Here is a 16729-nt window from a genome sequence, read left to right as displayed (position 1 = left end):
TAGGCTCTTTTTTCTCAATCGATATTGTAGCTACAGCCAGCTACAGCTATAGAACATTGTAGTAAAGACTAGAATGAACTTCCCACTGCACAGTGGGGCGGCTCCATACAAATGCTGGCCAAGCAAAAATATGTCTTCAAATCATGAAAAATACATGGTTTTTATGTAATTTTGGGATGCTGAGTCCGAATTTTATATTATTTTTGCTTGAAAATGCATATTTTTGACGCCATTGAAATTTTCATGTTTTTGCCTTTCTCCTAGAAAGGTATAGCAATCACTGGAAAACCAAAGGTATAAAAGTGGTCCCAATGGCCAAATGTCATATACCACTCGACCCCTTTCGACGAACTGAGCATTTTCTGTATGTATGTATGTGTGTGTATGTGTGTGTGTGTGTGTGTGTGTGTGTGTGTGTGTATGTATGTGCAACTTTTTTTTCTCACACACTTTTCTCAGAGATGGCTGGACCGATTTTCATAAAATTAATTGCGATTAAAAGGTCTAGTTGCGCCATAGGTTGCTATTGAATTTCATTGTAATCGGATTTTTAGTTTAGAGGTTATGTATCAAAATGTAACAATCACGAAATATCAATATCTCAGAAACCACACAACCGATTTTAATAAAATTGGTTTCAAATGATTGGGCTAACTCCAAAACCCTTAACTTTTGAATTTCGTAATGATTGAACATATGGTTCAAAAGTTATGTAAAGAAAAGTTATCCTGAGGTTGTTTAAACTCACTCATTTTTCTCAGAGATGGCTGAACCGATTTTCACAAAATTAGTGTCAAATGAAAGGTCTAGTTGCCCCATAGGTTGCTATTGAATTTCATTGCAATCGGATTGTAACTTTGTCCGTTGTTCATGAAAATGTGAAATCACATAATGAAAGTAAACATATTGACTTCCTTCTAACGATCACTGGCTAATTAAAAGGTAGAAAAGTGATCCAAATGGCCGAATGTCATATACTACTCGACTCAGTTAGACAAATCGAGCATTTTCTGTATATAAGCATGTATAGGTGTATAAGTTTGTGTGTGGGTGTGTACGTGTGTATGTGCACCTTTTTTTCGCACTCACTATTCTCAGAGATGGTCTGACCGAACAGATTTCAATGAAATTAATTGCAAATGAAAGGTCTAGTTGCCCTACAAGACCCTATTGAATTTTATTGTAATCTGATTTCTAGTTTAGAGGTTATGTATCAAAGTGTAAAAATCACGAAACATCAATATCTCAGAAACCACACATCTGATTTGATTAAAATTAGTTTCAAATGAACGGGCAACCTTAAAAACCCTTAACTTTTAAATTTTATGAAGATTGAACATGTGGTTCAGAAGTTATGGAAAGAAACGTGTTCTAAAGACTATTTAATCTCACTCATGTTTCTCAGAGATGGCTGGCCCGATTTTTATAAATTAGTGTCATATGAAAGGTCTTGTTGCCCCATAAGACCCGAATGATTTTTTTTACAAACGGATTATTACTTTGCCTGTTATGTTTAAAAATGTGAAATCCAGCTATGAAAAGAAACATATTCCAAGACAACTTACTTGGACTCACTCATATTTCTCAGAGATGGTTGACCCGATTTCCACAGAATTAGTATCAAATAAAAGGTCTACCTACCTCATAATACCCTATTGAATTTTGCAGTAATCGGACTGTAACTTCGTCTGTAATGTATCGAAATGTGAAAATCACGAAACTTCATTATTTTAGAAACTACACAACCGATTTGAACAATATTGATATCAGATGAACGGGCTATTTAAGGGTTAACTGATGAATTATGATTGAACACGTGGTTTCAAAGTTTAGCTGCCCCATACGTTACCTTTTCATTTGATTGTAATCAAACTTAAGCAAGCGTTATGTTTTAATTTGTAAAACAACGAAAGTCTATTATCTCAAGTATTACCCGACTTATTTGAACATAACTAGTGTCATACAAATGAGTCATCTCTCAAACTTACAAATAACAAACTTCATAACAATTTGATATGCTGTTTAAAAGTTTTAGAAAGAAAAGAAATTCAAAGACTATTCAACACTTTACCTGCTTCGATCAATATATATGGCCTCAAACATGATTTAAATGTGGTATCGTACTGAACGTTCCCGGCATCGCTCGTGATTAAATTGTTCGAAATTAAATTAATTGCTTTTATTTCGCTATTTCTTAAGTACTAACATTACGTCAAATTTCATATTTTATACTTTAATTACAACATCAATATTTTAGAACCCAAAGAGTGGATAAACATTTATCGGATTTAAGCATTCATGTAAATCTATTTTTACAAATAATAAGTCTGACCGCTAGGTGGATTAATTTAGGTTTTTATTGCATGGTAATACATGTTTGAAATTATGGCACATTCCAGAAATACATAATTGTCGTTACAAACTAAGAGGCGCAGCAACTGGGTAAAGAGTGTCCGGGACCAAATTTCATCACAAAAAAATTGGTATATTCCACTCATTCAACCAATCGCCTTCTAACTTTCAGGTAGTAAAATAAAACAGGATATATTATATATTTTTTGCCTCTCTCCTAGAAAGGTATAGTAATCACTTGCAAAACCGAAAGTAAAAAAGTGCTCCAAAGGGCCGAATGGCATATATCACTCGACTCAGCTCGACGAGCTGAGCATTTTCTGTATGTGTGTGTGTATGTGCAGATTTTTATTCTCACTCGTTTTTCTCAGAGATGGCTAAGCCGATTTTCATGAAATTAATTGCAAATAAAAGGTCTCGTTGTTCCATAAGACCTTATTAAATTTCATTGTAATCGGATTTTTGGTTCAGAAGTAATGTATCAAAATGTAAAAATCATGAAACATCATTATCTCAAAAACTACACAACCGATTTGAACAAAATAGGTTTCAAGTGAACGGGCTACCTAAAATACCCTTAACATTTGAATTTCGTGAATATTGAATTTGTAGTTCAAAAGTTATGACAAGAAACATGTTTCTCAGAGATGGCTGAACCGATTTTCATAAAATCAATGTCAAATGGAAGGTCTAGTTGCCCCATAAGACCCCATTGATTTGTTTTACAATCAGACTATTACTTTGCCTATTATGTTTAAAAATGTGAAATCCAGCTATGAAAAGGAACATATTCCGAAGACTACTTGAACTCACTCACTTTTCTCAGAGATGGCTGACCCGATTTCCACAAAATTAGTGTCAAATGAAAGGTCTAGCTGCCTAATGACACCCTATTGAATTTTGCTGTAATCGAACTGTAACTTTGTCTGTCATGTACCGGAATGTGAAAATCACGAAACTTCATTATCTCAGAAACTACACAACGGATTTGATCAATATTATTATCAGATAAGCGGGCTAGTTTATGGTTAACTGATGAATTATGATTGAACACGTGGTTTCAAAGTTAGGCTGCCCTATTTTCATTTGATTATAATCGAACTTAAGCAACCGTTATGTATTAAATTGTTAATAAAACAACGAAAGTCTATTATCTCAAAGATTACATGACTTATTTGAGCATAACTAGTGTCATACGAACGAGTCATCTCTCGAACTTACAGATAACAAGCTTCATTACAATTTGATGTGGCTCAAAAGTTATGGAAAGAGAAGAAATTAAAATATTTAAAACTACACCTGCTTTGATCGATATATGTGGCCTCAACATATTTTAAATGTGGTATAGTACTATTTGAACGTTCCAAATTCATTGATTCCTTGCGATGTGTTTAAAATCTTTGGTGCGATGTGTTTAAAATGATTGGTTTTATCGAAATGACAACATCCTCGACTTTTGGCTTCTGTACATCGCCTTAATTCTATATATATATACTAGAATCACATGTTCCTGGGAAACAGCCGAAAATGATCGAATAACACCCAATACCGGAAGTCGCCATCTTAGAATTCAAAATGGTATCTGTGGTCGATTTCAGCTCCTGTGTATTATGCTAGATTCGGATGTTAGATTGGGTGGAAATCGGCCATTTTTGGCTGATTTCCAGAAACCGGAAGTTGCCATCTTACAATCTAAAATGTTGCCTAAGGTCGATTATGGAACATATTCGTTTGAAAAGGGAGTGGCGTCCAACTATTATGGACATATTTGTAACCCCTTAAAACATCCACATGCCCATTTCGGTTTAATTTGCTTGGTTTGTTCTTGAGTTGTGCAGAAATTTATGTTTCATTTGTATGGGACCCCTCCCTTCCAGAAGAGGGAGGGGTCTCAAACTATCATGGGAATCTTTATTGGCACCAAAAATCCTTAAACAAATTTTCACGTCGATCGACTCGGTAATTTTCGAGCCTATTTGGATCAGACAGACAGGCAGACAGGCCGGACTGGATTTTTATATGTATAGATTACAACATCAATATTTTAGAACTTATTATATGTATAGATTACAACATCAATATTCAAGAACCTAAAGAGTGAATATATATTCTATTTTTACAAATAAAAGTTTGAATGAGAAAGGCTAGGTCTGACCGCTAGGTGGATTAATTTAGGTTTTTATATACACTATTTGAGGAAAATTTTATGTCGGTTTCAATCTTTTGGAAAAATAAATGCATGATGCTTGAAAGACTTTCATATGCCATAAAAAACATAAAAGAATAATCGGTTATTAAGAAAATAAAAAAAAATAATTGAAAAATATGCTTTGTGTTGAAAATGACTTATGACTTGTTTTTTTTTTTTTAAGTGACTATATTACATTGCTTCTTTTTATCGCAATCTTCTTTTTATTCACTTCTACCTTCATCTTCATTTTTGTGTTAATTTTCAATACAGTTTTAATATCTTCAGGGAGGGTTTTCAAAAAGTAGTTTCTAACGTCAAAATAATAATTCACTATTTGCTCTGTTGAAATAAGCAGGCAATATATTATGTCATGGTTTGTGCTTACACGATTGTTTTTACTTGTGATTGGCATGATATAAACTTAAAACATGATTTTGGTAGTCAGTGGTGGTGATCCAAAACATAAACAATAATTAGTTTTTGATACTTCGGTAATTGTCGGAATATAGATGAGTTAAACTTGTAAATATGAAAATAGTGTCATTAATTATACTGAAACATGTTTGAAAACGTTGTTATTATAAAACTAATATGAGGCATTTGTTATTCTGTTGACGGTTTGCAGTGTGCAATTTAAATTTACATTTTTAAAGTCCGATATGTGCCGAACACTCGTTGTTTCTCTTCGAAAGAAGGGTACTCTGCGCAACTCTGCGCAGGGTCGGACTAGATGCATTTTAAAGCATTTTTTCCAAGATACCTTTTAAAACTAGTGCCAATAGTGCCAAACCCTGCCGTCTAAACTTTAAACGCTGTTTCATGCAAAAAATACGTAATTTTTTTATTCCGCCTAATTGTTTTGAGTATTACAATGAGCTTATACATTGTCCAATGATGAGGATTTATTCTCCACTATCTTATATACAACTTTTCCTTAGACGTCATCCAGATTCAAGTTACCATTGAGGCTCCAGCAAGTTTCGCAACATTGCATTTTTTCCAAGAAAAACGCTAAAAAACGCTGACTCAGTACACTTGACCATAAAAAACGGCTATATTCGATGTATTTTATTTAAAAAAATTCATAACTTTTGAACCAGTTGATCGATTTTCGATCTTTTTGGGTCAAATTAAAGGTAATTACGTCTAGTTATAAGAAAAAATACTAAAAAATAAATCTGGGTGCTTTTATATGCATAATGTATAAAATTATTGAAATTTTCGTCTTGTTTTTAAATTGAATTTACTCGAATGTAAAAAATAACATATCTCTAAAAGTTCCTCCATTTATAGAGTCAAATATGCCCTTCAAAATGAGACCAAGAGATATTTTTTATGTTTGCCCCAAAATGAATGACATACAAATGAAAAACGCATATTTTTTGATGAAAAATATTAATAACTTTGAGTAAAATTGAGATATTTACGATGTCAGCATTGCAAATTGTTTCTCTTAAAAAGCTCTAAAAGTCGTTCAAAGACTGGTTTGAGATGAAACTTGAAATAAAAAAGTTAGAGCGTAAAATATGTTTTTTCAATATGAATCAGTTGTTTTCAAAGATAGAGAAAAACTTTATTTAACAAAGTTACTTAGAATCAATGGAGCTATAACATTGTAGAATAAATTTTTCTTCTATCTACAAAGATAAAAAAGTTAGATACTTGATTGCATCGAAAATGTTGGTCACCCTAATTTTTGATAATTTTTCAATGAGCGCTTTATCATATGTAACAACTTTGTAGAAGAAAGTTTTTCTCTAAAATGTTGCTATAGAGCTCTAGACCCAAATTTTCCCCTAAATTCGGTTTCTGGACCATTGTGGATTGGTTTCGAGCATTATGATGCTCATAGACAGGACGAGACCCGGTGTCCAACCTAAACTACAAAAAAATCGACAAGTTACTCCGAAGTTGATTATATCTGTGCTGATAGATGAAACATTTCATATGTACGTGGAATAACATTGTGCCCGACCCACTAAAATCTCTGCAGTTTTCAGTCTTTATCTTTCCGGAACGACGTTTAAGTATCACGAGAGTGGCTTTTTGTGCTTGATGTACTCTCTTAACTCTTATACCTCCTAGCTAACTATTTGAACACCGGCAGTTAGCTACCACCTGCGTGTTGGTGGTTGAAATACCACACACATTGTAGCTCCAGGACAATCGAACTATGTTTTACGGGGTAGTGTCTGTATCAACATGTCGCTCCCCGCACGCACAAATCGAGTGCATACGAAGAAGACATGCTCAGCGGTTCCCTTCGAATTCACGCTCTAGAGACAAATGAGGGACCAGGAGTACCCGAACCTGTATGTGTACAGCTTGAACCATGGCCTGACTGGGTCTGTGTCAGCTGGAAGGTCCAGCTTGCCGCGATAGCTTCTATTGCCTAGCACTTTAGACAACACTGGCTCACCATACTTAAGCATTGACGAAACCTTACCAGCGTGTAAGAAGTTCCCGCTGGCTGCCGTACACCGCTCAAGGGCTCCGAAACGTAAGCTAGTCGTCAACCATAATTCCTAAGAGCTTCAAGGATCGCTTTGAAGTAATGGTGTAGTCTCCGACTTTGACCGCCGCCTGTTGTTCTGCTTTACGGTTATTCACATCCGTGATCTTCGTCACTCCAGTTTTTTGGACTGTATTTGCTGTGTGCGTCTGTCAACTCGATTCCTCAGCTTGACTTGCCAGAGATCTCTAGAGTTCTGTCGTCCACAAAACCGATGATCACAACCCCTACAGAGAGCTTTAGCTGCAACACTCCGTTACATATGACATTTCACAACACAAGGCCCAGGATGGAACCTTGCGGTACTTCTCCGATGATTGGGACGCACTTTTGACCCTCCTTCGTGTTGAAAACTAAAACTCGATCCTGGGAGCAAAATCTTGTACGACATCGGTACGTGGATGCTCTTAAACACATTCCTCACGTCAAGCGTGACAATTGCACAATAGCGAAGGCCCTTTTTTGCGCTGGAGTGCCACATCCACCGTCTTGGTGACAGAGAGAATAGCATCCAGTGTGAACTTAGCTTTCCGGAAGCCAATTGGTTACTTACCAAACCGTTCACACGACTTGTGTACTTCTTAGTCTGTTGAGAATAATCCTCTCATACACCTTACCCGCGTTTCCAGCTGCAGATAGGTTTATATTCCGATGGATCTTCTGGCGGTTTTCCACACCCAACGCAAACGGGGAATATTTTATTACTTTTGGGCAATTTTTTATTACTTTTTGTGTCTTATGACTGCGCATTATACACAAAAAGTAACAAACAAAAAGTAATAAAAATTATGACGGCCACACGCTTGTATGTGTTTCTGCAGGAGAACATACAGCCAAGCACCGAAATGCATGTGTTGGCACTCGCTGCATTTGTATTGATGCAACGATCTGGTTAATTTTTGTCTCCCTTCATCCACACACAATCAGAATCTCAACCGTCAACCTCAAATGTCCAATTAGAAACACTTTCGTTTCGTCCCCCAGTGTTTACTTGAAGTGGAAATATGTAATACTGTCTGACCAGAGTTGCCGAAGTTGCGAATATTGTTCTGGATGGGCACGAGTTTTGTATATTCAAACAGGTCCAAATGAGTTTTCATGAACCAATGATTATGTGCTGTAAATAGCTTGCAAGAAAGCGAATGTTTTTATTTTTCTCTAACGCAGTTTACAGATCGTGATGTCATTTTAAAGCGCATTTCAAGTCTTTGAAATCATCAACGTTTGCATACTCTATGACGGGGAAAATGTTGCTTGGCAGCTCTTGTCATATTTTTTCGCTGCTCCGTATGCATACAACGAGCGAACTAATACACGCCCACCGGATGAATTGGAGATTGAAAAAACTTGTAACATGTGCAACTTATGCGACGGTGTGTGATTTTTTTTGACTTGAGGTGGAGAGGGAGCATTTTTCGACAGAAAAAACGTTGCATGTGGTTTAAACGACCATTATTAGATAGCCGTACTCTCATAACACGTGCTAAATATATGACAGTATGTGTTGTTACTTGACTGGGGAAGAATTTTATTGCTTTTTAAGGAATGGATTTGTTACCTAAAAGGTAATTTTGCGCTATTGCTTCTAAAGTAATAAGGAAAAGTTTTGCGTGCAACCTTCGGCCAAAGAGTCTGAGTTTCTGCGCTTTTGCCTCGCTGGCACGACTGCTGTCGATCACGAATTCGATGTCTGGCAGGTTGGCCGACCATCGCTGGTGTGTGTCTGAGTTACTGAAACGTCGAAAGTGAGACTAGACAGTCGGATGCCAGGTACTTGGCTCATGGTGGGGAAAGAGTCCATCGATAATACGCTCCAACATCGCTGGTGATCGCTCTGCAGGCACCAATATACCTTTGGTCTTGGCCATTATGATCCTGAAAGCGTTTTCCCACGGGTTCGTATTAGCACTCGCGCATAGCTCCTCGAAGCAAGCCCTTTTGCTCGGATTTATCGCACTCTCAAGCGCCGATCTTGCAGATCCGAATGCTGCACCGCGCTCTGTACTATATTCCACGGTTTGCGCACGTTGCATCGTTTGTCTTGCTATCACGTAAGGCCACCAATATTTCATTGCCTTTCCATTATTAGGTTGGCGAGTCCTAGGTATAGTGGCGTCACATGCCCACGATTGTATGACAACTAATTGGTCAGCAGTCGTGCGGAGCCAACTACCCCTTTTGAGCTATCTCTTTATTGTCTCCTAACTTAACAAGATTAGCTCCATAGTTAAAAGGTTGACTATCTAGACGAACCTTTCGATAGACCAACGTGACGGAGTGTATCAACTGCAACAGGAAATAGGATACCTTGGCAATCGCGTATCCTTCGTACGACATTGATACAACCTCCTGAACCGGGAACCTGCTCGTTGTCCGTTTCCGGTACGAGCGCCTGGCGGCTACTGCACAGCGTTGGGTAAGATGCGCCAATGAGTTATTAAAACCTTGTATCAACAAAAAAAAAACTGGCAATCAAACCCGAAGTTCTCTACCAAACTAAGCTAACATCAACTCAAAAACTTAAGCAGCTAGAGAGTTTGTGTCAAAGAACGAACTGTAGAGCGATTTTAAAAGTTTACTTGTACTAAAAAAACAGCAAAGTTAATCACGGTTTTTTTGTGAGAAAACCTTAAAACATGATTGAAACTTTTCAACATTATAATTTATTTGGCCATGTAAAGGCTGTATGTTTACATTTAAAATTAGAACAACTTTAAGGACAAAGGGTTATTCAACCTAAAAGGTAAATAAAGATTAACATTAGGGCATATCCGTAATGATTTGCGATTAGGGCGCAACTAGCAGAAGATAAACATTGGGAAATATCAGTTTGGAAATTTGTAAGTACATTTTCCAATCGTGGTTTCAATGGAAGTGAAAACCGAAGCAAAGGCTTGGTGCTACATTCCGATTCGGAACTCGACCTTCCGTTTTTTATACACAAACTTCGCAGCCAACTGTTCAGTGTAGAGGACAAGCTAGCGCTACGATCCTACTGACAATAACAGTCTCTCCCGAACCGAGACTCGAACCTACGACATCTGGCTTGTTAGGCCAGCATCGTACCTCGAGACCAGCTGAGAGATTAGTGATTAGTGAATAACATTAATACCAAAAATCGACGTAGAATAAACCTGTCTTATAGTTTCCTAACAATACTACATTAAATTTGTGCATTTATGTCTAACATCTGCGTTTTTCTTCTAGCCATTTTGAAATGAGCATTCTGACAACGAGATTCGTCCACCTCTCTTTCGCCTTGTTTTTATTTTTTATCCAGTTGCGCCTCTTTAAATGCGCCTGTATTTTGAAAACAATGTTGATGCGCCCTTTACTCTCGCATGTTTACGAAATATTTCGCAAATAAGCCCGTTGCTTCAAAACATAGAAAAGGGCCTAGTTCCAAAGTATCTTTTGTTTTGGGTAAACTGTTCTATCGCCCTTCACTAAAAACGAAATGATTTGTTTACGTTTTGTTAGTTGCGCCCCAATCGCGAATCACTCCGGATATGCACAGAAGAGTTTTTTTCCATCAAATGTAACCCTCTATCAGTCCTTGAAATATTCCAAACAAAGAACCTGGCACCCTGTATTAAAGTTTTTAATGTTTTCAAATTTGAATATGTGTTTTGTTCAAATGGAATGTATTTGCTCTAAAATTAAAAACATTTAATTCAAATAACAAAACTCCCAAAATAATAAATTAACCTTTAACCAACATATAACTCTGCACGGTTTATTTATGTATGTACCTATAACTATGAACCAACGAATGACGCATTTTACGCTTTACTTCATTTTGTAATTTTAGTTAACTTACTCTGTCGGTGCATTTTGTACATGCTCTATGCCTACGCAAAATTTGCAACTAGGTACGATTGTTCGTGTTTCTGTATTGCGTGCTTCAAACTCAGCGTAATGGGTTTAGGAGGTTCTTTGTTTAGTTTTTCAAAATTGTCTCTCAAAAATTAAAAGTGATTCCCCTTCTTTTATTTGTCTCTCCCAAATGCAAATTGATTCCAAGTGCTTCCAAAGCAAAAGATGTACTTTTCCGATCACGTGCCGATGAATAAATTTTAAATAAAAATGAGATCCTTGTTATGCGCGTCGGGTTTACACGTGTAGAATGAAGTTTGTTCGTCAGGAGGCGTGTACCATCGTTTCAGCAGCACGGATTTTAACACTCTCCGTTCACTGTTGTTGTATAGAATTTCAATGACAGAGGCTGGATACTTTCTGCGTGCCAAGGTAATGCTATTTCGCTTAACGGTGCTCTCGAAACTGGTCCCTATTTTGAAGCGATGTTGAGTCTCTAACGGTAGCAACCAGTTTTGAGAACTCTCGGCTCTGTATGTGAATGTTTTGCAAACCCTCCACTTGTGTCTCTAATTTCCTCTACGTCGAGAGTGCTTTCAGACATTCATGATTCACTGGAATATGCACACGGAACACCATCCAGGACAATATTAAAGCTTTCGTTAGGCTCGCATTGAATATTGTATATCGTCTCCCGTATGAGTATCATCAGGCGGGAGGGTTTTGTTCGCATAAGGAAAAAAACTAGGGAGAAAGATTTTAGGTATGTTTGAGAATTATGTTTAGGTAGCAAGTTATCCATATTGCGTGCTAAATAGCAGAATATTGTGAAAAAAATTATATAACACAAAAAGGTAATAACTTAACTTTGGAAATAGGAAGATGCGTGAGCAAGAAATATTGGCTGTATACGCATACAGATATCCTGTCGTAAAATAAGTACCGTGGAATGGGGTGAAATTGATCAGTGGGGTGAAATTGATCACCTGAAAATTCGTGATAAAAAATACTAATTAAAATATATTGCTCTTACAACACTAGGCAATGTTAACGTGTCCTCAAACGCCACTTTTGCATGATTCACAAACCTGTCAAAGTTAACCCTTGCATGCCCGGTGCAACTTTTCATATTTTCGAAAAATTCTTCTAACTCAGTCAATACTCAATCAAATTTGATCAATCAAGTTTCCAAATAATAAAAAAAGTATTGAATTTACTTGAAGTAATCTTAGTTAAGGGTTAATTATGTTAAATTTGGAGAAGTGAGTAAAGCTTGATAGAAGCTCAAAAAATGTAATTTTCAACAATGATCATTCCATACCATTAAAGAAATACTGATGAAATCGCAGGAAACCACAAAGATTTTAATTTCAGAACTAGTTTTTGAGCTTTTGCAACAGCTCGTGACCAGAATAAACAAATTTTAACCTGAAATATCGTTATTTTCGTTTCCAAACTAACTGTAAATGATATTTTTCAGAACAGAAATCATCATTTATCTTGAACATTTCGAAAAAAATCACAATGCCAAAAGAATGTATGGAATTCAATGGTGATCAATTTCACTCCAATTTACCTAATAGTACCTTATAGAATTATCGAATTTATTTCATGAAGTAGACAATAGAAATTTCACCAATTGCCATAGAGGTTTACTGGAGCACATACCAGTACTTGTTTTAAAATTATACTATTTCGAGCAAAATGTACATGAAGCTAGTTAATTGGAAATTGTTATTGATCAATTTCACCCCATTCCATGGTATCTTTCAGTACATATCAATCGATCCAAACATTTTTACGGTGGGGTATTTGTATACGAAAGCTACATAAATAATTCTAATACAAATCACTTTTATCACATTTTTAGTAAACGTTATAAATTTTGCTAACTAACTTAAAAATGAATTTTTTTCTCATCGAATCATCGCCATAAAATCATTGCAACGGTCATCGCAGACATGCGAACACAATAAAAACACACAGCGAAAACCTGAACTCAATTGGCGAGTGCCTTATAGGGATACTGGCAGCGTAACTTTTCCTTTGTTTCTGTCATGATTTCCGCTGTGGATGTTTTTTCATGGACGGGACGAAGAGCCCAACCGCTGCGCTCCAAACAATCCAGCGGATTTGTTAAAGTAATAGTTCCCACATGACGGAAGTGAACGAAGCGTCTTTTCTGGGGTACCATTTGTCATCTGATATTTTCAATTTTCAATGTCGTTCAAATGATTTATGTTCTTCGTTATATTACAGTTTCACGATTACACATAAGCCATAAATTTTTCTTTACCCATTTGCTCTCAACGGGAAGGGATTTCTTCCGATTCATGTTTGGCTGATATTTACGAATAGTTGAAAAATAAAAAAATAAAAAAGGGTTCAATGTGTTTTCCATAAATGTGGATTATGGTATTAAAATTTTCTTGTGACGCAACATTTATCATAGTAATGAGCTGTAGTTATAAAAAGGTCTGATAAACTAATATTCTGAATAAATCCTCAACTTCATGCCAGATATATTTTGAATCAACACCATACACGAGCACATTTTAAGAATTTAAAAGAATATGAAACCACACTATTCTTTCAGTTTCAGTAAATAAAAACCACCTTATTCCGTTGTTTTCTTTGCTCGGTATAGATAAAGTAGAGACAATTGATTTACCCCTCCTGTTCTACCTTATGAAAACTATGGTTCCGTCGATAACATTAGTGACGTCAAGATGCGGTCCTTTAAAACCAATATGCGATGGAGGAAAGGGGCCATCCACATACCACGTGGACAGCTTTGGGGGGGGGGGTTGGCTAATGTCCACGGTCCATACATTTTTTTTTAGAATTTATATGGGCAGTTGTCCACGAAGGGGGAGGGGGGGGGTCAAAATCGTTAAAAATCTGTCCACGTGGTATGTGGATGGCCCCAAAGAACAACGGCAACATTGGCACATGAAACGAAATGAGTCCAGACGGCCACTGAAGAGTGGGTAATACGTACACAGCATAAATCGAACAGAACAATAAAACTTCGAATGTCGCTAAAGCCATGACTTAGAAACGATTACAGTAATGACAGCACAGCGCAACGATGTCCCAACGCTTTTTTTTTGTTCGAGATAAAGTACAAATACTTCTGAAACCATATCGTAGTGGGTGAATAAATTTGCCCAAAAACCAGTGATTCCCACAAAAAAAAAAAAAAAAACAAATGAAAAAGAAATTTTAATATTTCTCTTCCGTCTGAATATTTTATCAACTTTTGTCGTGCTTTACCTGCCTCTGCCACAACCTACCCAGTTTGTGGTAGTGGCAGGTAAAGCGCTCCTTTTTTCCAATCTGCTCGAGTTTGAGCCGTTGTTGGTTCGAACTGTTTTGCAAGTTTTATCGAACAGGTGCAAACACTGTTCATATATTTCTGCATGCATGAAATCACACACGTTCTTTCTGCCAGAAACGATGTATACATTCGCAACGAAATATTACCGGGGGGAATTGGCTTTTATTTTTATGGAAAATGCAAGCACATGCTTGCGGTTAAAACATATTTCTACTGGTTGTAAAGTATAATCAGTACTTCACACGCTTTTTTCCCCAAATAAATCAAACAATGTTTTCACTTACCTGTCTTTTTCTGAGGTTTTATAGTTGTTTCGATCTGTCGAAAACAAAAAGAATGCCGTTATTGAAAATATTTGCAAATAAACCTCATCGTGATATAAATGCGTTTAGCTTATTTGGTTCAAAGTTATACTAAACGTTACTTACTTCTGAAACAACACTTCCTCTTACGAATCGCGTAGATGCAGAGGCAAATCAACATAAGGAAAGCAGCCAAGCATCCCCCAGCGATACCGAGCAGGTAACTCAGTTCCAAAGGTTCTACTGCTTGTTTCGTATCATTCGGCAGGCGATTGTGGGATACCACGGCATTGCGCCAGACGCATCGATGGGATGATGGTTCATGAATGCGGATTTTAAATATGCAAAGAAAAACATTCCTTTGTTAGTGATAGGGGTAAAAGGGTACCAGTCAAAGATATTCTCCTTTCTTTTCTTGTAGAGAATTACATTTTCTTTACTCCCATGCGGGATGCGATAATGTGTTGTGGCAAGATTAAAACCGGGTATAAAACTCTTCGGCTTGGGTGAATTTGATGATATATTTTTCGGAGAAAATAAATCTAACCAGCACCAAATTCGGTCAATAAAACATGATAAAACTCACCTGAAAACATTCCTTCAACACGAAGATTAATAGCATGCCTATCAGTTCCTCTTTCGTTTTCTACCACCAAGTAATACGGCCTCTGATCCTGCAAATCCGCGTCATCAATGTGTAACGTGGCCAAGTAGCAATCTTCGCGACTGTCTTGCGTCACATCATCAACGCGATAGCGTCCTTCGGATGGAATATTTTGCTAGTAACGTTGCATTGCGGATAGAAAAAAAGGCTATTTACCTATTCCGGACCCTGCCTCTAACCGTAAGGAGCCCCATTCCCAGGCAACATGTTGCGGACGGGGATCGGCACACACTATCAATGAAAGTGTGGCAGAATCTCCTTTCCGCACCGATACTGAATGTCCGGTCGCTGATGAGGACGTCCGAAGGACCTGTGGTGCTCCCACTACCTGCAGCGCTATCGGATCGGATGTAGCTGTCCTTTCCTGTCCGTTGATAAAGTTTGTCGCCCGGCACTCGTACTCGCCCTGATAGTCGTACGTTACATTATCTATTACCAGTCTTGATTCTCGCCCTCTGTCGAGGAATGGTTTACCCTGTGTTGAGATTCTGTAGAGACGAAGGAAGAGAATAGAAACCTACGAGTGAGAGTGTCGCTAAAAACAAGTACAATCTGAATCTGGTGAATCGTAATGAAAAAGCTAACACAATTCAACTGAAAAAGATTGCCCGGTAATGAATAAAAACAGGTCAACAGGTTCGGACGTTTTGAGGAGCGCAAATGAATTTTAATTGAAATATACAATACTTGTTTTAGTAAATAATTGTACAGCATCCTATTCTAGGCAGTCTTTTGAGTGGAAACTCAGAGCGGCGGTCGGAAGGTGAAACTAAATTTATAGTACTTCCGCCTTCAAAATAGTTCCAGAATTTTTCATATGGCACCCTTTGGCTCCCTTTGGTGTACGTTAATAGAGTAGCTGTCAGTATTTTATTTATATTTTTCAATGATAAACTGGGTTCTTATTTTATAACATCTCTGTATTCTTTTATATCTTCTATTTAGGAAAATATGATGTCATGAACATATAAACTGCCGGTAACCGCAAGTCAGTCCCATCTGTAATTTTGTCAATTTTGAGTTAGCATCGTATTTTGGCCTAGCTTTGAGTATGTTTTCAGATGTACTGATAAAAAATAGTGGTTTGTTCAACAAAAGTGGAAATCAATACCAAGTCGAATTGTCACATTACGCAAAGTAACCGCAAGTCAGTCCCAGAAGAAAAATAACCGAAAGTCAGTCCCGATTTTCAAAAAAACATGCATAATACAACAGTAAATGAATGGAAAACCGTTTAGATGAAAACAAGTTATCTAGTAATAATTATCAATTATTGGGATTATTTTTTAGTTTGAATTGGTGATGAATTTATGTGTAGCAATTTTTTGCTAATACGAATTCAAGTCAATTTTTTTTTCTTGGTTCGCTTCTTCGTGGATCTATCCGCAAAATCTTGAGTATCGAAAAAACTTCCATCAGAATCCAGGGAATCGTTCCAGAAAATCTCCAAAGGTGATGCTCGAACACCAAATGGATTTGGATCATCTTGACATTTGTTGTCGGATGAACCAACTGCAGTCCTGGCTTCAGTTTCTTTATCCGAGTCCTCACC

General features: G+C 37.0%; 1 protein-coding gene across 2 annotated transcripts in view; it reads right to left on the bottom strand.

The window, feature by feature from the left end:
• Window positions 1-16729, bottom strand: part of LOC129726657 (uncharacterized) — a 279894-nt gene that overhangs the window by 115589 nt on the left and 147576 nt on the right. Inside the window, exons 8-11 of one of the 2 annotated variants that reach the window (XM_055683609.1) lie at window positions 15334-15665; window positions 15100-15273; window positions 14640-14759; window positions 14496-14529 (exon numbers count right to left, since the gene is read on the bottom strand). In XM_055683609.1, the coding sequence (XP_055539584.1) occupies window positions 14496-14529; window positions 14640-14759; window positions 15100-15273; window positions 15334-15665 (660 nt within the window). The remainder of the gene's footprint in view (window positions 1-14495; window positions 14530-14639; window positions 14760-15099; window positions 15274-15333; window positions 15666-16729) is intronic. The other variant, XM_055683610.1, reaches the window with a different exon arrangement.

Source organism: Wyeomyia smithii, chromosome 3 (genome assembly GCF_029784165.1).
Source record: "Wyeomyia smithii strain HCP4-BCI-WySm-NY-G18 chromosome 3, ASM2978416v1, whole genome shotgun sequence".
NCBI classification, from domain to species: domain Eukaryota; kingdom Metazoa; phylum Arthropoda; class Insecta; order Diptera; family Culicidae; genus Wyeomyia; species Wyeomyia smithii.
The sequence above is the reverse complement of the archived record's forward strand: the minus strand, read 5'-3'. Positions and strand labels throughout refer to the sequence as shown.